At 40.3% G+C, this 20239-nt stretch overlaps 2 protein-coding genes across 3 annotated transcripts; one reads left to right on the forward strand and one right to left on the reverse strand.

The window, feature by feature from the left end:
• The first annotated feature begins 3421 nt into the window (after positions 1 to 3421).
• Positions 3422 to 15190, forward strand: rcc2 (regulator of chromosome condensation 2). Of its 2 annotated transcripts, none has more exons than XM_044039109.1 (13): positions 3422 to 3558; positions 6022 to 6242; positions 6637 to 6730; positions 8416 to 8559; positions 9638 to 9769; positions 9891 to 9979; positions 11113 to 11227; positions 11461 to 11627; positions 11731 to 11911; positions 12576 to 12681; positions 12791 to 12863; positions 12968 to 13045; positions 14089 to 15190. In XM_044039109.1, exons 2-13 carry the CDS (start codon positions 6042 to 6044, stop codon positions 14191 to 14193), a joined length of 1485 nt encoding a protein of 494 aa, XP_043895044.1. In that variant the 5' UTR covers positions 3422 to 3558; positions 6022 to 6041; the 3' UTR covers positions 14194 to 15190. The 2 variants fall into 2 exon arrangements, with proteins under 2 accessions (XP_043895044.1, XP_043895043.1); XM_044039108.1 differs by having other exon boundaries at positions 3422 to 3546.
• Positions 15191 to 16179: 989 nt separating this feature from the next.
• LOC122776715 (60S ribosomal protein L22) lies at positions 16180 to 19437 on the reverse strand. Its single transcript, XM_044037380.1, has 4 exons — positions 19355 to 19437; positions 18241 to 18348; positions 16931 to 17055; positions 16180 to 16377 (listed from the first exon to the last, which is right to left on the reverse strand). The coding sequence occupies exons 1-4, from the start codon at positions 19364 to 19366 to the stop codon at positions 16236 to 16238; spliced, it is 387 nt and encodes a 128-aa protein (XP_043893315.1). The 5' UTR covers positions 19367 to 19437; the 3' UTR covers positions 16180 to 16235.
• Between the last annotated feature and the right edge of the window lie 802 nt (positions 19438 to 20239).

Consider the following 20239-nt stretch of genomic DNA (forward strand, 5'->3'; position numbering starts at 1 on the left):
CATGTGACTAAGCACTCCCCATAGTTTTGAAAGCGGCAGACAATGAATGAATGAAAATATTTGTCCTGGGGGGAAAAAAATCTTAAATATGACTTTGTTCACATTTTTAATGTGTTATGTTTATTTGTAAACACAACATGGCGTATCTCAAGTTATGGCCAAAATGGTAATCACAATTATGTTTGATCAAAACTGGTGCCCGCTCAAAACAAAGGTCAAAGCAGTCACCTTTAATTCTTCTTCTTTAAATAAATTTCCGGCAGGCTGTACACCAAGGGGTGCAATGCTGCCCTCCACAGGAAAAAAAACACTAGCATCTTCATGGCACCTCTTTCTTCTTATTATTCCTCCTCCGCCAGAGCTTTGCTGCAAAACTCATCCTGCAGTTTTGAGAAAACCCCCACAAATCACACATAAAACATGTGGTTTAGCGCATTTCTACATGGAAGAAAAATTATTTTTTTTGAATTCAGGAAACAGATCATATGTACCAGCAGGAACGTTCAAATTTTCTCCTGAGAAATCTTTTTTCTAGTCATTTATGTTTATTCACTGGTTATAGGGACAGCATATTTTAATTGCAGTGTCATCTGTTGACTTCAATGTTCAGCTAAATATTAGCTAATGTACAAGTCTGCGTGTGGGCCAGAATTCTTTTAGGGGCCTCAAAAATGTCTGAAGTTTGGGAAGCTCTGGTTCATGTGATCTAATACTCACATTTGTGTATTGTTTTTAAAAAGCAAGCATATATTTAAAATGTTTACAAATTCTATAAATCGAATTGAATATCCAATATATATTCCATATATTGTGAAAATCCTTGACCTTAAGCAGTCCTGTGGTGAATATGTCTCACATAGGTCAATATGGATAAGAAAGTAATAGCTAGAGCTAAAATGATACCAATGCACATATATTACTAATGGGTTGACATCATTCTTATCCCTGGAGGGTTGTGGGGGGCCGATGTAGCCACAGACGTGACAGAAGTGCAAAAACACCACTGACTTCCACACACGTTTTCGACACTATGTGTAAACGGCCCCTAAGATCTGCCTCACTAATTTTGCATTAGTGTTTTTGTAACTGCCAATTGCCAATTGGTGGACATGTTTTCTGTGAATGTGCTTGTGTGAGCTCATCAAGCGATTGGGGTTTTTCTGTTGAGCAGCAGCTGATTGGAAATAGTCTGACCTCTAGATCTGAAGAATCTGCAAATCCGCTTAAACAGTGGTGTTTTTGCTTTAACCGGCTCTTTTTCATGGTCCCAATCTTGTTTTATCAAACAGGAGGATGATGATGACCTATCGGTGCTGATGGGAGATACACTAGAGCTTTGACCCGTTGAAATAAAAGGATGCATCAGGGCTTTGCCGGGCGTGATTCTTTCACTGGCATCTACTGCCATCATCTCATTGAGGAGGCTCACAAAGGCCTCCTCGTTCCCACTGGTTTCTGGAAAAGTCTTCACAATGTCATCAAGACTGCTTAATCTGTGAAATATGAACTTACGCTGATATGGTCCATGCGTCCGTCTTTTTGGAAGTCCCTTGGGACATCTGCATGTTTCATTAATCCTCCATGATGAACTGGGGAATTCTTCATCTTTTTTAAAATACTGTTTGGTATAAACTCCAGAATTCAGCAGGTGTTCACCAGGCAGACCATGCAGCTGCACAGTGTCTCTCACTCTTTCATGTTCACACCGTGATGGATACAGATGTTTGCCAAGGTATAGGAAGGCTGCAACGCAACCAAGGGACCACATGTCTACACCTTCATGCAGAGGGAGACCCAGCAAGACTTCAGGAGCCCTGTACAAAGTGGCCTGGTGCTTACTGCCAATGCTCATGTCTGAGGTAGAGTGGGCCAGTCCAAAATCAATCAGCTTCACCTTGAAGGGCAGCTGCTCATGATTAATCAACATGATATTGTCTGGTTTGATGTCTGTATGGACCACTCTTACGCTCTTGAGTGCACTTAGAGCCACCAGCATCTGTTGTACGATCACCTGAACCTCGCACAGTTGCAGTGGTCTGGAAAAACACTTCACAAACTGGTGAAGGTCCATGTCCAGCATTTCAAATTCTAGAGTCAAGAATCCGGCAAACTCAAAATGCCTGTTAAACTTGATCAAGTTGGCCGTATCTTTGTCAAGCGTCCGGAGTTTTTCGAGCATGGCCACCTCTTTTTCACCAGTCCACCTCTTCACAGACTTCAGGGCAACCGTTTGTTTGGTTTCTACGGAAACACATTTGTGTACTTTTCCGAAGGCCCCTGTCCCCAGTGGATTCACCAGGGAATACCCATTTAATGTATAAATTAGTTTATAATTGGGCTCCCGTTCCCTGTGTTTTCTCCTCTGTAAACCCATCTGTGAAATGGGTACAAGTCTGATTGTACGAGTATGATGAACATTGCTTGTATTCCATAATCCTGATGCCACACTAACAATCTCTTCTATTCCTTTGATCCATATGACATCATGATCACGACATCATCAGTCTACCTCATGACATCATCGTCTTTGTCACAGAGAGATGCAATGCTGCCCTCCACGGGAAAAATGTTTCTGTTTGCAGTTCAAAGTTGATCAACTCGGTCCAAGGTCCTTCAACGTCAGTTTAAAAGTCCCTCAACACAGCTCAAAGCTGTTGTAATGTTGCCATCCACGGTTCTCAATCAGCAGTTTATAGTCCTTCATTACTATAATAGTATAGTATATAGTGAAGGAGCTTTCTTGCTCCTGAGATGCAATGTCATGGATGCGAGCTATTGTTAAACCCCATTGAAGAAAAAGTGAAGGACTGCCCTACACTACCTAGTTCCTTGTCTGTCCATCCATCATTCCTTTTTTATTCTGTTTATCCTACACTTGTCTGTGAATAGTCCGATATGGTATATATGTAAATGTTATGTAAAAAGTCTGATATTGTACAGTCAGTATTTATAATCATATATAAATGTTTGTGAATAATCAATGTACAGTCAGTTTATATGATTATATATATGGAAATGTTTCTGAATAGTCCGATGTTGCACAGTCAGTATATACAGTATTTAAATGTTTGTGAAAAGTCTGATATTGTATGGTGAGTATATTTGTACATTTTAATAGTCTGATATTGTACAGATAACCCAAACCAACCTCTCTTGCACCTTTCTTATTTTACCCTTATTTGCATTAATTCAACTTAGTTTTGTTGTGTTGTCTCTTTTAAAGTCTCGTATATCCAATGAAAGTAACCCACACTTTGTGAGTCATTTGTGTTTTGTTTTCATGCTTTTCTTAAAGCAGACTAGTGTGCGCGCATAAGTTGTAGTAAAATCCTCTGTGTAGAAGTTTGTTGCAGTTTTTTTTACTTTCTTTCTCCTCCTTGCGCCTCTTCCTCCCTCCTGCTGGATGGCTTTGGAGAATGCTTGGTTTCCTGTATGAATAGTAAATGTAAACCACGTGGTGTGAAATCAGACTGCAGCTTCTTTTGTTCAAATCAATCAAACCGGAGACGGACAGAGAGAGCGAGCTGCTGAATCAGGAAATCGCCGGTACATTTTTGGGTATTTCTTCCATTTATGAATTTACAAACAAACATCTGTCGTTAAATCTCACGCCTTGCACGTGTGCCGAGCTCTAAAAAGCCATTTTCGTAAACATTTTCGAAAAGTTTTATTTTATGTATGTTTATTGTGGCACCGTTTCATGTAACGTTAGTGTCTTTATTTAGACCGCCTGTTAGCTTTCAGCGGCGAGAGGGGGGAACGTTAGCACAATGAACCCGGCTATCGCTGCGCTAATGTTGCACATTAAAGCACGAGCTTTTTATTCCAGTCGGCGGTCAAAGGTTGACGCTCAATTTATAGAAACCCCAAACGTCACCCGGGTCGTTTGTGTCGCTGCCGTCTGACTGAAACGCTAACTTTACCGATGATGTGAGTTAGCACGTCGGCTAGCTCGCTACCCCGAGCATAATGTGAACAAAGAGCGACAGTGGTTAGCTCGTACGCTTAATGAGGCTAACGGCTAACTAGCGCGTAGTCAGACGCCGGTATGTGTTTAATTGGTTGCTGTTTTTTTTTTTATTGTTGACGCTGTTTTTTCTGTTTTTTGATCAAATAGTCAAAAGAAAATGTATAAGTTAAAGTCACCGTGTCTACGTTAATGGTCTGTAAATGGTTAAAGAGATAACCAGGGGCAAAGTCAAGTAAAGTTTTAAGGGGCAGAAGCAGTTTGTTATTGGACTGTAAAGACAAATAAAACCACATTGTGAGACACTTTAGTTTGTTCTTAAAACTTTTAGAGTCGAGGTAAGAGGCTAGAGCAGTGGTTCTCAAAAGTTTTATACCAAGTACCACCTGAGAAAATATCGCAACACCATTATCACCAACGTTAAAATACAGTGGCGTAAATAGACCGGGCAACATTTCACCCAGCGCTACAATAATTGACTCCGTTTTCGACAGTCATGGACTCAAGTGTAGTTTTACTCAAACTGTTCTTTATAGATACCTTTTTCATGTTTAATGCCTCTTTGCATACATGCTCGCTCATGTTAAATTTAGAATTTAGAGCATGTTACCCGTTGGCGTATATTGCGTTTGATAATCTTATACTTTTCTATTTCTAAGTGTTCTTTTTGTTTTTAAAGGAGCCAATGCAATACATCCTATCACCGTATAAGCCAGTGGTTCTCAAACATTTTATACCAAGTATCACCTGAGGAAATGGAGCTCTTAAAGCAGGGGTGTCTAACTCAAATGACCTGGGGGGCAATGAGTCTGGTCAAGGGGGCGACATAGAGGGGGGAAAAAAAGTGGAAAAAACAACTGTTTAGTACCTGGTGGGCAATATAAGATATTCATTATGATATTAGACAGAATTGCAAAGTAAAAGTGCTTGTTTAGATATAAAATGATTCACAATAAAAACATATTCATGATGCACAAAAACTGAGAATTAAATTGAAAATTTAGCAGATAATGACAAGGATAATTGTGATTAAAACAGCTTAAATATATATAATTTCATGTTGAGTGTAATACATTTAATAAAGCAATGATTGCAACCGAATGTCTTATTACTATTATAAAAATATTGCTGGCAAATACATTTAGTCTTATATTCTGTCTGTTCCATCAGCTTGCACAGTGGTTGGGGGCGGGCTGCATGTGGCCCCAGGGCCACCAGTTTGACACGTGTCTTAATGTAACACCGTTATCGCTAATGTTAAAATAGGTCGAGTAAAGTCAGTTACAGACTTTTCACAGGAGGCAGATTTATTACCGATAAGATAATTTGCTCTCATCATCCTCCTCTTCCTCACATACTTCACACACTGGTATAGTAAAATAGAGTCAATGGAGCAAGAGATAAGGTGACTTGAATTATTATTATTATTCATTCATCTTCCAGTGCCCCACTTAATGAATGCATTTTTTGATTATTTGTTTAATTTTCTTTGCCCTGTGGTCAATATTCCCCAGTTCCACGTCGATCACATACCCTGGTATATAGAGTAGAACAATATTTTCCCTTATCTTTTGATAATTTGTTACATGCATTCATAATTTAGTGTTTATTTGAATGTACAAGAGAGACATACCATTAAGGTGTTGCATAAATGGTAAAGTTGAGCAATCTTGTGTACCATTTGGTTGAAATCTATATTCAAGTGTGTGAGTGTGTTTTACCTGTTAGTCTTTTTTTCCTGTAAAAAAAAAAAATAAAAATACTGACCCTTTTCAGGATAGTTGTTTTCAAATAGTTGTTGGGTGTATGTATACATGTGGAGCCTCTTCACTGAGTTACACCTCTTTATATCCAACTTCCCTGTTCTGCAGAAATGGATGATTATTATTTTTTTTTATTTTTTTTTATTTGAGCTGTGTAATTTGCATTTTTCAGATGTATTAATAAAGCTGCTTTTGAGTTGTTGGTCACAGTTATGATTGCACATACAATTAGACTCTGAACGACTCATTATTGTTGCACCCTCTAAACCGTCCACTTCCTCTTCCTCTCAGAAACCGCTTCTAATCTAAAAATGCCACGCAAGAAGGTGACAGACATCTCAGGAAATGGTGGGGTGAAGAAGAAGAGGGTCAGTGCGAAGAGGAAAGAGAGGGACTTCAGTAGTGATGACGATTTTGACTTCGAGCAGGAGAACAACAAGAAACCTGGCAGGCCTGCCACCAAGTCTGGTCTCCAGCCCGTCACTGTGCCAGACGACATCAAAGAGAAAATAGTGGGTATTAGGCTCTATGTTTAAATCAGTCTGACTGCCTAGTTTAAGGGAACTGAAATAATGACATGGTTTTTTTTTTGTCTCAGGGCGAATTGGTGAATATTGGGGAAATATTAAATTTAAATCTCTTCTGATTCTGACAGTGATTTAATTCTTCAGCAAAATATTTTCTTTTATCTGCTCATGTTTGTGTTCTGACACTTAGCTAAAAGAGAATATTCTCTACAGGGAATGTTGCTGTGGACACTGGATGGTTTGTTTTCTCAACACCAGGCACTTGATTGTCAATCTAAAGTGTACCATGATCAAACCACAGATGTTGCCATCCAGCTTTAGTTGTTTGAAATAATTAGCTAAGGCTTCAAGTTATTAACTCATTGTTCCCTCTCTACAGAAACTTGAGTGCCCAAAGGTAAAAGGTCAACTGCTCATCTTTGGAGCAACCAACTGGGATCTGATTGGAAGGAAGGAGGTGCCCAAACAACAAGGTAGTTATGATATTAAGAGAAAATTTAGTCCACAGTTTCCAGTTTCCTGCTCTAACTGTGCAGTTAATTGTTAAAATCCCCCTGCAGCTTTGTCACAGTCAGAATGTCAGGTTTTGGTGTTTTTGTCCAGAGACCAAAACAAAAACCTTTGCTCAATGACAAGCAGCATCTGATAGCACCTGCGTTTTTGCCCTTGATGCTGCACCCGTGCTCTGATTTGTCCAGATATGGTTCCTGCAAGCAAATAAAACACATCTGATGTTTTAGTTTTGATTTATGGCTTCGGAAGTCTTGTCCTGATCACTAGGTAGGGCTGCAGCGCTTAATCGGTTACTAAATGAATAAACTGTTAAACTTGTTAAATAATCAAGTTTCTGATTTTTCTGCTTCTTAAAGATGAAAATTTTTTGGTTTCTTTGCTCCATATGTCAAAGAAAATCAATTGTGGGACAATAATTTGTTTATTTTTTAAAAAACATTTTCTGACGTTTAATGAATCAAACAACTATTATTTGTTAAAGTAATTGATCAGTTGATTATGATATAATTTTTAGTTGCAGACCTCAGACCACTGTGTTACACAAACAAGATTTCAGATGTCATCCAGACAGAATTGACAAAGGGTTGAGGTTTTCCATACGTCTGCATATTGTGTGTACACGTGTGCCTTTGTCTGATATGCACAGGCAGCATATGTGTTAATAGTAGCGAGATCCCATTTATTGATTGTGACATTAATGCCTATTCATATGTATGCATGGTGTGTGCCGCCCCCCTGCTGTGTGCGCACTGATGCCTGGGGCAGACCGTGCTCGGCCGCGCTCCATCCTTCTTTCGCGACTCTGGTACATGCTGATAAATCAGCTTTGTTGAGAGTGAATGGGGGTTGGGGTGTCAGCAGGAGCAGCTGCATAGACAAAGACCATGTCTAGATGGGCGAGATGCTGTTCCTGCCAGAGCACTAAACATGCTTTCACATAAATCTTTTTGTTGTGCTCTTGCACTCGATACACAAACTTAGTGCCGGAAGTATTTGTATTTTTTGTTCTTTAGGCTCCGAGCGTTAAGTTTTTAAAACTTTTAGGGTATTAAAAGTGGCTAGTCTCAACTTTAATATGAGAATGTAGATTTTTCTCAGTATACAGAAAATGCTATGGGAAATAGAGCCATTTTAAACACAGTGAATGTTTGAACAAAACACATTTTTCCCCCGTGAGTGTGTTATCTTAAGAACACCCTGAGAAAAACCTTCACATTTGGCACAAATCTACGCTTGGACTCAGAAAATTAACTGTTATGATTTGGGTGGTCAAGGTGACGGTGGCCTCACAAAACAGTAAATTCCTTTTAAGACTGCGGGTGTATGTTTTGGGTCTGGAAGAAATAAATTGTAGACAAAAACTAGGGAGTGAATCAGACATACTCTGAGAAAGAGATGAGTTTTCTTCAGCACGTACTGTAGAAATAATAAAGTAAGATAAGATAATCCTTATTTTGTACCAAGATGGGAAAATGTGCAATGTTACAACAGCACAGACAGACGAAAAGTAAAGGTCTTAAACATTAAATAAGAATTATAAACACCAGGAAGTATTGAAAAATATAAAATTTTTACATGTTATCAACGCTGGTGTTGACACAGTTGCTCGTCAGGTTATTCTGATTTGTTGTCTCTGTGTTTTTAGCTGCATTCCGTAACCTGGGCCAGAATCTGTGGGGTCCTCATCGCTATGGTTGTCTGAATGACATCCAGGTCAGCTGTGTGGTGTCTGGTCCCTGTTCTGCACACAGTCTCCTAATGACCACTGAGGGCAAGCTGTGGAGCTGGGGTGAGTAACATCCAGAGGTTTTTACTGTTAAAAAAACAAAAAAACTTACCTTTTAAGCCACATCTCAAAGATAATGTGGTGGATACTCAGGTTTTCCTATAGCTCTGGTTACTGTAGAACTTTGGTGAGTGGTCAGCTTTCTGTGGAGAAATGAGAAATGTGCATGGGTGAATACAACTCACTGATGGTCAATGTTGGCAGCAGAAAACATTCAATAAGTTTCCAAGCACAGTTACTACACCATTCAATTAGACAATTACCCTTTTCCCAGGAAATGAGCTCCAGTGGGGAATTATTTTATTGACAGAAATGTCTCCACCTTCTCTACATCACTCTAGGTGGCAGCTTTCAGTTTGTTAGTATTAGACGGCTTCTGGTTTTGTGTGCATGTGAAGTGTTCCTACCATCCATACAATTCTTTAAGCTGGCAGATAGATCGTGCACTCTGTGTCCTCATCAGTCCATAAAATGTACCAGCATGTTTCTGGTTATTAATCAGGTGTGTGAACTGTGTGAAATGCACAGACAGCTCAGGCCAGCTCGAGTCTGTCTGTGCATGTACATGCATTAGCATGCAAATTAGTCTAGTTTACATGTATTTTAAATGCCCCGTTTCAATTAGCCTAACACAATACTCAATAAGCATTACTTTATTAATTCAAGGAATGTCTGTCAGTCCGACTGTTGATCATATAACTGTCAAACAGTTCCTGTGACAGGCTTCAAACTTGGCAGTTAGCCTACTAAGGGCACCCATGTGTGCACTACTGACTTTGATGATGCTTGGATGTGAAATGCCAGAGATATTGTTTGGCAACTGTGGGAGTAAATGTTCTTCTTTAAAAGAGCACAGCAGTGTGGAGTGTCAACCTTGACTTTGTTTGAATAAGAAACAAGTACAGGTGCTGTTTTACTAGTACTTAATAATAAGGTTTACGGTGCTAATCACCACTAATCTGTACAGAGCATCAGCTGTCAGTTGTTTGTGCTTCTTTTTAAATGAATGAAATGTTAAAATGAAATCAGTGGATTTGTGTGTAGTTGACCAGCACTAAGCTCCAGTTTCTTACCTCCTTAGGTCGTAATGACAAAGGTCAGCTGGGTCACGGCGACACCAAGCGCGTGGAAGCTCCAAAGATAATCGAGGCCCTGGCAGATCAGGTGTTTGTTTCTGCAGCCTGTGGACGCAATCACACCCTGGCACTCACAGGTAGGCTGAGCCACAGAAAAATGATCAATACTATACGCTATATAAAACATAATGAAGAATTTTTTGTATTGATAGTAAGTCAACAGTGATAGCTCTGTGTTTGCTCATGGTTTTCCCTCAGAGGACGGCACTGCATACTCTTTTGGTGAGAACAAGTTGGGGCAACTTGGCCAAGGAAACCAGACTGATGCCATCCTCAGCCCAGCACCAGTAAGTCCATCACTGACACACAAGGCAACTGATTCCTCACATATACAACATACTGTATGTGTGTGGGATTTAAGTAGGGAGACATTAAAGGCACAGTGTGTAAAATGTATCTGTTTAAGTTTAATGTTCAAGTTGAATATCCCTCATCTCACCTCACCTTCCAAGTGTGTTGAAAAACTAGTGTAGCTGTCAAGTTTGTCCATTATGGGCTATTGTATAAATATGGTCAGTGAGGCTTTTAAAACATTACATTAGATGTCATGTCATTAAAAGTTTTTTGGTTCAGAGAAAGAGGATTCAATTTTAGTCTGATAGAATGATTGTTTGGCTGCAGAGATAAAGGGAGTGAAGGTGGAGAGAAGAGAATGATATGAAAGCAGGTCGTCCAGGTCTTTTGGTTTTCCATTTCCTTTCTGCTGCCTGTATCGTGGCTCTCTCGGCACACACTGAGTCAGACAACCACGGGGCTGGGGAGGACTTACGAACCCGCCGGGAAGTAAGAGGACAGAGAGAAGACGACAGAGTAGAGAGGAAGGTGTCTGTGGCAGAGTTGGGATGCATGAGGGAGAAGGAGTCAGCTGAAAGAAGTGCTGATAGAACAGTTGAGGACAGAGAGGAGGGAGGGAGAGAGCGAATGTTACGACGGACAAGTGCAGTATCTGATGAGATGAGATCATCAGATTGGAAGAGTGGGAGAGAGTAGGATATGAAGAAATTATCCGAGACATGATGTGGAGTTACCGTGAGGTCGGAGGTGGAGCAGTTTCTGGTGAAAATGAGATCAAGGTGGTTGCCAGCTTTGTGAGTTGGTGGAGAAGGAGCAAGTGAGAGAGGAAGAGAGGAAAGTAAAAGAAGTAAATAAGATGACTTCTCTGACTGGATGTTGTCGCCAAGAAGAACAAGTGGTGGGCCATTTTCTGGGGTGTTTGAAAGGAGGACATCTCGTTCCTCCAAGAAGTGTCCCAGTGGGCCTGGTGGACGGTAGATGACAACAATGATTAGTTTTACTGGATGAGTTACAGTTACAGCATGAAATTCAAAAACAAGTAGAACTTTCTGTCCTCGCTGAGGCCTCACTTAAACACTGTTAATGTGCGTTCTGTGTTAATTGTGAACCTTCTTTCTCTCTGTAGATTTCCTACAATGGACAGCCTCTGGTGAAGGTGTCCTGTGGTGCCGAATTCAGCATGGTGGTGGACTGCAAAGGAAACCTGTATTCCTTTGGCTGCCCAGAGTACGGACAGCTGGGTACGTTCATGACACACACATATTGTCTTTAACATTTGTTGCTAAGTCTGTTTGAGATACTCGGCAAGTTAACCCTCTTATGAGCATCATGATATTCAGGCTGCCTGGATTTATTTTTGGTAAAATGGTAGAATTGTCAAAAGATGTTCAATGAGTGAATGCTTCTGAAAATATCACAGGTTACAAATTGTATTTAAATTTGTTGCCTAACATTGAGTCCTGTCTCACTGCAGGTCACAACAGCGACGGCAAGTTCATAGCTCGCGCCCAGCGCATTGAGTACGACTGTGAGCTCATTCCTCGTCGGGTCGCCATCTTCATCGAGAAGTCCAAGGACGGTCAGGTCACGCCTGTGCCCAACGTGGTGGTTCGAGACGTGGCCTGCGGGGGAAACCACACTGTGAGGAAATCCACTTATTTGTCTCAGCACGGCTCCAACCTTTAAATTGCTCTGTTACAGCTTACAGACTAATCCCGTCATGTTTGTGTGTGTGTGGTTGTAGTTGGTGCTGGACTCTCAGAAGCGAGTGTTCAGCTGGGGTTTTGGGGGTTACGGTCGCCTGGGCCACACGGAGCAGAAGGATGAGATGGTTCCTCGGCTGGTCAAACTGTTCGACTTCCCTGGACGTGGTGCCAGTCAAATTTGTGCTGGTTATCAGTGTTCCTTTGCTGTCAATGAGATGGGTAAGAAAAGAACACTTAATGCCTCTTGAATATCAGAAAATTCAGGTATGTGTTCAAACTTCTTACGGAAAGTTCAGATTCAAACCTTAAAATCTCATTAAGTTCAAACTATGACACCATCTGAGGTAATTATTGCATGGTCCAGCAGACGGTGTAGTGAGCACAGCTTGGCCATAAATCAACTTTGACTACATCAGAGAAATAAGACAGTGACGTCACGTTGTTCTCAGTCAAGTTTTACTTCCTAACTTGAGTTTTGCAGTGAAAATGAACAACAAAGACAAAATAAATTTGTCCTCCTGAGGCAACAATCATGACACCGAAGCATCTGAAAATACGATACAATAATACTTTGTCAGAACATGTTAAACATTACAATTGCTCAAACACATTACAAGATGACCAGAAGATGACTATAAAATTGGATACATTTTTTTGTCATGATGCATCAAAAATTGTTTCACTTTTGTGTGACTATTTTAGTTCCAAAATTGTGCAATCTTTTTAACATTTTTAACAATATGCATGAAAAAAGGATTAAATATTCTAGAAATTAAAAGCCAAAAACACAAAAAATGTCTAGGTGTGGGGGGAAACTAGATTTTTGGAAAAAGTGACGGTTTTAGTTCATGTAGTTGCTTGACCAGTGTTTCTATGTTTGCAGGGGGTTTGTTTTTCTGGGGGGTGACCAACACTTCCAGAGAGTCCACCATGTACCCGAAATCTGTGCAGGATCTGTGTGGCTGGAAGATCCGCAGCCTGGCCTGTGGGTGAGTGATGATCACTTTATACACATACATTTCTGTGTCAGCTCTTCATTACTGTGCAGTATTTTGTGTTCTTCTGTTTCAAGTGTGACTGTATATTTGTGTTGAACAGGAAGAGCAGCATCATAATTGCTGCCGATGAGAGTACGATCAGCTGGGGGCCATCACCCACATTTGGAGAACTGGTAAGACATGATGCATTTGTCCATGGGGGGCAGGACACGAGGTTGTATAACATGTGACTGTTGACATAAGAGCAAAGCAGTGAATCATGTCATGTGTCCTTCAGGGATACGGAGACAACAAACCTAAGTCCTCCACTACTGCCCAGGAAGTCAAGACCCTGGATGGCATCTACATTGAGCAGGTAAGTGGGAGAGAAGTCAAGACAGACACATACAGTATTTAATGCATTAACCTTAGCCTTAACCATCACAACTAAATGCCTAACCCTAAAGCCTAGCTTTAAAACTCAACAACCACATCCTCTTCACTACATCCATGAAGCTTCTCTGTGGCCTTGTTCTTTTCCTCCTTCCCCAGCAGCTCCATCTTCAACATCCTTTGTACAATATAATCACTGTCTCTCCTCTGCACGAGACCAAACCATCTCAACCATGACTCTGTTTCTTTATCTCCAAACATTCAACCTGAGCTATCACTCAAATATAGTCATTTTTAAAATCCTGTCCATCCAGGTCACCCCTGATAAATCTAAACTTTTTCAGCTTTGCCCTCTCCAACTCTGCCTCCTGTCTCCAAGTCATACTTCATAGCAAGTCTCACTTGAATCTTGCAGACCTTCCATTTCACACTTGTCTCCACCCTGCCTGCACTTTTTTCCTCACCTCTCTTGTGCACTGTTGTCACATGATCTTACTCAGACATTAAATGCAGAACCTCTAGAGCAGAACTTTTCAATTACAAACTCAGTTGGGCTGCATTTTCAAACCAAGAAATCCAGCTGGGTTAGACATTTTCTGCAGCCAGTAAGCAGCAGGTAATGACACATTTAAAAAGTGCATTAAACATATAATAAAAGGACTAGCAATACAATTATTTTGGTCACACCTGTCGTTGGCACACAAAAAAAAAGAAAAAAGTGCACAGTATTAGCTGTAACTACACTACAAATAAACATGTTTGTCATCTCACATGCAAATTAAAGTGCATGAAATCAAAAAGGTGCACTATATTAGCATTCATTTATCTTTGGAACATGTCATATATGACCCACAGACATAATAATATATTATAAATATATTCTGGAGAATGTCTGGAATCATTTTTGGGAACATTTGCTTTCACGCCTTCCTCAGAGTTCAGTAAATACTTTAAATACTACTAGTTTAGTGGTTACCTGGTTGTAAACGCTGACGATGTCCTGGCTTGTCTCTCTTTTGGGTGCAGGTGGAGATGGGCTACTGTCACTCTCTGGTCATTGCCAGACAGGACACTCCGCAGGAACAGGAGAAACTGAAAAAGCTGCCCGAGTACAACCCCCGAACAATCTGAGCGACTCTGCAACATCAACGCCTCAACCTTTTCCCCACCGGAGCGGAGACCAGCCCTGCTCGGCACCAACACCTTCTGGTCATGGTGATTTCTTAGTGGGGTGGTTGAGTTCGGGAAGTGGTGTGGGCGGGGGGGCAGAGGGGACACTCAAAAATTCTGAAAGTTATCCACTCATCTCAACTACCAGCAAACTGGCTGTGCACCAATTATTAAATCCGGAGACGTCACGTCCCACTTTGAGCAACAGTTTGCTCCGAGCACTTCACATCCAGCAGAGTCGTGCTTCCCAAAAAACCCCCCCTCTTCCATTTTGTAACACAGCCAAACATTGTCGTCTTCATGTTTCTCGTTCTGTTGTTGTTTTGTCGCAGTATTTGAAACGATAGCGTTGTTTAGTCACATTTACGGGTGCTACAGCAGAGTCCTCGGTCTTTTCCTCCTGAGGACCTTTCAAAGGTTTAACAACACTCCATACCTGTGCCTTTTTCTACACGTCTCTTCAGGTTATGGATGTTCTGTTTCTGTTGTTCAGAGAATCAGCTCATCAGTCTGATGTAATGGACATGGCAGTATGAGCTAGCATGCATGTGTCTGTTTGTGTGTGTGTGCGCGCGTGTGTGTGTGTAACTGCCACAGATTACAATCAGGATTTTGGAACACAATGTTCTGAGTTAGTGCACTTCACTCAATGTTACATTCCTTTTATTTCTTCCTTCCGTCTTCAGTGTTTGCATCAAGGATGCTCACCTCAGTCCTTCTGTGACCACACTGTTTGCGAGGTCTTTGCTAATTTGACTCACATTAATTATTCCAGTGCTGAAAGCAGTTTTACAAGCCGCTCAGAACTTAAAAGAACCAATGATGTGCTGTCTGTCGTTCTTTGTTTATGGTGTTTTTCTCTGATCTGTCCTACATTCTTTTTTATAGTGGAATTTATTGGGACTACATTGTTTTGTTTTTTTCATTGAAATGGTTAAATAAAGATGTCATGTTAACAGATTGTCTTTCACCGTCGTCCTCTATTCAATCTCAAGCTAATATTTTAGGGGGGGCCACAGGATTGGTTTAGTGGTTAGCATTCTTGTCCTTGGTGGAAGCTTTTAGTCAGGGCATCTATGGATTAGGTCTAACAATATTTCAAAAATAAATATCTGCAATCTTAACATCAATAATCAAACCACCTCAAATGTTAAAAATGAGGTAGGAAAATTACCAAATGCAAAGTTATATACACATTCTTTTTCAAGAATCTCAACCTATATGGATCAATCCTTCCCAACATCAAGCTAAAATTATCCTGATTCATCCTGAAAATGTTTCAGTGGAAGTCCCGTCAATATTGCAGCTAATTACAAAATTTCCATTTCTTTTTAAACAAAGTTCAGTCTTCAAAGGAGGCTCACATTCAATATGATGCTAGTGCTCCCTCTGGTGACACTTGAACATATTACCAGGACTGATGTCAAGCTAGAAATGACCTATTACTACATTCCCAATTATCCTGTGACACTATTGGCGCATTTCCACCGGCTCTACTTGCCTCGCCACGGCACAATTAGGTTGCATCTTCACCACAAAAAAGTACCTACTTAACGTAGGCGGAGTCATCATTGCATGACTGAGTGAAACTGTGGTGACTTCGTTTTATACAAGACACACGAGTGACTAGTGACTTTAACCCAGACTTCTATAGCTGTTGGAGATTAACCCACGTTTTTAGGATTGTTAAGTAGTTTTAAGTGATCTACAGTTCGGCTTGATTTCTGTGTGGGACGTCACTTCCTGTGACGGTGGCAGTCTGACCAATCATCGCATAGTACCTACTACTAGCACGCTTGGAACCTCGCCGGAGCAGGTACTAAAAATAGTACCTGGTACCAGGTACTATGCTAGTGGAAACGCTACTTAAACCGTGCCGTGGCGAGTAGAGCCAGTGGAAATGTGCCATATCGGACCGTAAAAAAAAAAAAATCACCTGAAACGAGCTTCTGTACTGTAAACAACATTTATTTAAATGTACAAAACCTGATGAATTGTTCAATTTAATCTTCATCCTCTTCCTCCTCTTCCTGATTGATCTGGAAGTAGCGAAGCTCGTAGCTCTCCTTGGTGTTGGCCACAACACGCAGCCAATCACGAAGGTTGTTCTTCTTCAGATACTTCTTGGTCAAATACTTCAGGTATCTGCAAAAACAGTGGACAAACACGATGAGTCAGATTCTCTGTTTTTTGGAACACAGCTGCACTGATTCTGTTGCCCTGTCTGACAAACAATCTTTATACAACCAATTTACAGATGAGTGCAGTGTAAATGACCGCCAAGACACACAATAGCAGGACAAAAGATACCACAATAATGTGTTACAGGTGAATGTTTCACTTATAGTTTAGAAAAACTATGTGAAGGCCATAAGAGGGTTAGCATAATTAGAGGAAACTAGATGATTGAGTACAGTACATATGAGTGAAAACCAGTGTGATTGACAGCTGGCATCTTCCAATAGGAGCCCGATTTCAGGTCACGCCTCTAAACTTCCATATGCAAGGCGTCAAAATGGCCCCAGTTAAATCACAATTCCAGAAGCTTCACAACAGGAGATGAGATATTTACGGGTGATCAATTAACACTTTCTACGTCTAGAACTGCAGTGTCGGCCTAATCTGACATAGTTTTAAAACAGCTGTGACCTATGAACCCTGTAAGTTCACAGGGCAGTGTACCATGACGGCATCTTACCTTTTGGAGAAGGGAACCTCAGAGGACACGGTGATCTTACTCTTACTCCGCTCGATGGAAACCACACCACCACCGAGGTTGCCGGCTTTTCCATTCACCTTGATGCGTTCCTGAAGAAACTGCTCCTGAATATGACACAAACACAGACACAGGTTAACAAAGCTACTGCACCAAGGTAATCATAGTTAACGAAAACTAACGAAATAACTAAAACTAAAATTGAAAAAAACATTTCAGTAAATTGAAATAAAAATAAAAACTAGAGTTTAATTTCATACATAATCCTTTTGGGTTCATATAAATGTACACAAAGACCTTTTGAATGTTGCACCTGGCAAATACTCCATATTACAAAACACTAAAACTAAGCATGAACAAAAAAATGAAAACTAGCAAACTCGCTCTAAAAACTATTTAAAACAAACTCTAAAGTCAAAACAAAATAAAATCTAATACTCATGAAAAACTATTACAACCCTGCACTACACAGCTGCATTAATTCAGTATACAAATATCTGATATTTCATTTTTAGATCAAGTGCGTTCACTGCTTTATATAAATGTTAAGACTTTTTCCAGCAGGAAACTGAAGTTTATCAAATCCTTCTCTCCCAAACCAAACTCCATTAAGAATTTCACCAGTTTGAGTTCACAGGGACTCAAGAGCTACCAGTTTATTGCTGCCTCATTTGAATGCGCCACATATGACGCTTTGCCACAACGCAGCCCGGCACGGCTCGACTCTACACGGTTTGGTATGGTTTTCCATTACTATAGTACCTCCTCAATGTGTGAGGAGTCATCATAGCGTGACCTTGTTTTAAACCAGCACACACAAACGTAAATCAGTTGTTTTCGTTGTACTGAATCATTAGAATCAGTTAATTAAAAAGATTTGTTCACAGAATGGTTCAGTACGTCCTCAGACTCCGTCTGACACAGTCACTGATCTTAAATACAGCGGCACAGGTTGTGATCGCAGGCTTCCAGCGGTGCTGTATTTAAATACACCAGGCCCTTCTGTTAAATATAGAGATTTTAGACATTTCCTTGAAAATGCTGGAGATTAACACAAGTTTCCAGGATTTTTAACTGATCTACAGTTCAGCATTTTTAGGTTTGATTCTTGTGCCGGACGTGTTGCTCCTAACTCTACAGCTTGCTTGGAACCTCGCCAGAGCAGGTACTAAAAAAGTACTAGCAAAAAAACAAACAAACATTCCAAGTCGAGTACTATGTAGTTGAAAACTGGCATTAGGTTAATCCTAGCACAAGATCACTTAAGTCACAAAAAACACATTTGAACTTACAAAGTTTGCAGCATCCATGATGCCATCCTCCACGGGATGTGTGCAGTCCAGTGTGAACTTCAGGACCTGCTTCTTCTTCTTACCACCTTTACCAGGGGTATGCTTCTTCTGAATCACAAAACACAGAAAAGCAGCAGTTAAAATCAGGACTGAACTTATCACACAGCTCCTTCATGTCTGATACTCTGAAACCAGTACTGATCATGGTGGATCACGGTTTCCCAAACTTTTAGTAAGGGGATGTAATTTTTTAAGATGACATACCATGACACCATTTACAATCTATATCGTGAGCACATGTGTGAATATTGTAATGTTTCTGGTTACTTTTACAGCCATTTCTGTGACACCTAAAATTATCTGGAATGAAAGAGTGAGTAATTTGAGCCTCACGAGACAGGAAGTAGTTTTTCTCCATTTTATGAGCAATGAAATGTCAACAGTTTTCTCTTTTGTAGTTCTGAAATTTCATAAATGATAAAAAAAAATATACCTATATAGTATATCTGTATAAAAACCTTAATACATGTTATTATCTTGATGTTGTGGATCAAATAAGTGTTGCAAATCCACATTAATTTTATTTGGGTGTATATATTTGCCAGATCTCGGTACAGTGGGGTTCAGAAAACATGTTGGCTTTACAAAGGAAGAAATCCACCTCATGATAAAAGCAATACTACGCCAGATTATTTAAATTAGGGCGTTTTAAAAAGAGGATTTGGTGACTGTAGTCAATGAAAACAGGCAGTCACTGTTAGCTTTATCGCGCTGACACCACATATGTTTAAACGTAAACAGAGTTCAGTCACGTTAGCGGCATCTATACATGAACTGTACTGTCATAATTTATGTTTTTTAAGGTACACACACACACACGCAGGGAACAACAACGTGGTGGTGACGCCGCTGCTAAGCTAACAGCCGAAGGCCACTCGTTAGCTCCGCTGCGTGTTGTTCGGATTAAAACACGTCGGAACCGAGTCCGAACTCTGCTCTAACATCAGCACCATCACACACGGGGTGTCGCGTCATCGCACACACTTTGTCGAACTCCCACTCAGCACAAAAACACACGTTTGTGAGACTTTTTCCCATACGCGATTGTACTTACAATAGGCGCCATGGCGTAGAAGCAGGGGGAAAGGAAGAGCGTCGAGGGCGCATGCGCTACGTTAACAAATCGAACACGGAGTCATCGATTGGATCCGATCGCTCTAAGGTTGATTAACCTTAGATTTTTTGCCTCCATGTACATTTGAAAACATTAACAAACGTAGCATTTCTGAAATAAATAACATAAGGTAAATCTTTTTCTAAAGGGGATTGTTTTTCATTCATTTTGTAAAATGATGTAAAGTGACACAAAAGGAACTTAAAACTGTAACTGTCTGATTATTTTTGTCATATTATATATATTATATATTATATACATTTCTGAATGTTTATGTTCAGGATTTAGAGTGTACACACACCACATGTGATCCCTGTAACATATTAATGCATGTAAAATAAAATGGAGAGAAAATACGTCCAGTGGATCACAAATACCTAAAACATGTTTATTTCTGTTCAGAGTGACAGCTGACTGAACTGAATGATCAGCAGGATTAACAAATCCTAGTTGTTTCTGCATAGAATAAATCACAGAATGGTAACTTATGCGCCACTGCTTTCATGCAACTGAGTTAAGGCGAAATTAAGCCAGGACAATGACATAACCCAGCTTAATCCCCTACACTACTTTTTGTCCTTGTCAACATAACAACACAGCAGAAAGTGAAGAGGTCATTGTCACACTGGATTATTTACATATGATTACAAAGTAGAGACAGTCTTACCTTCATGTAGTGTTAATTAGAGTTCCTTCTCTCTTTCACTGACAGATTTAACCATCCTTTATCTTCTGTGCATCCATGACGTGTAACCTTGTTCATGTCCTTGTAAAGGAGCCAAGAACAAATATGTTCAACAAAAAAAGAATAATGAAGACAGAGCC

The sequence above is a fragment of the Solea senegalensis genome, linkage group LG11 (assembly GCF_019176455.1).
Source record: "Solea senegalensis isolate Sse05_10M linkage group LG11, IFAPA_SoseM_1, whole genome shotgun sequence".
In the NCBI taxonomy this organism is placed as follows: domain Eukaryota; kingdom Metazoa; phylum Chordata; class Actinopteri; order Pleuronectiformes; family Soleidae; genus Solea; species Solea senegalensis.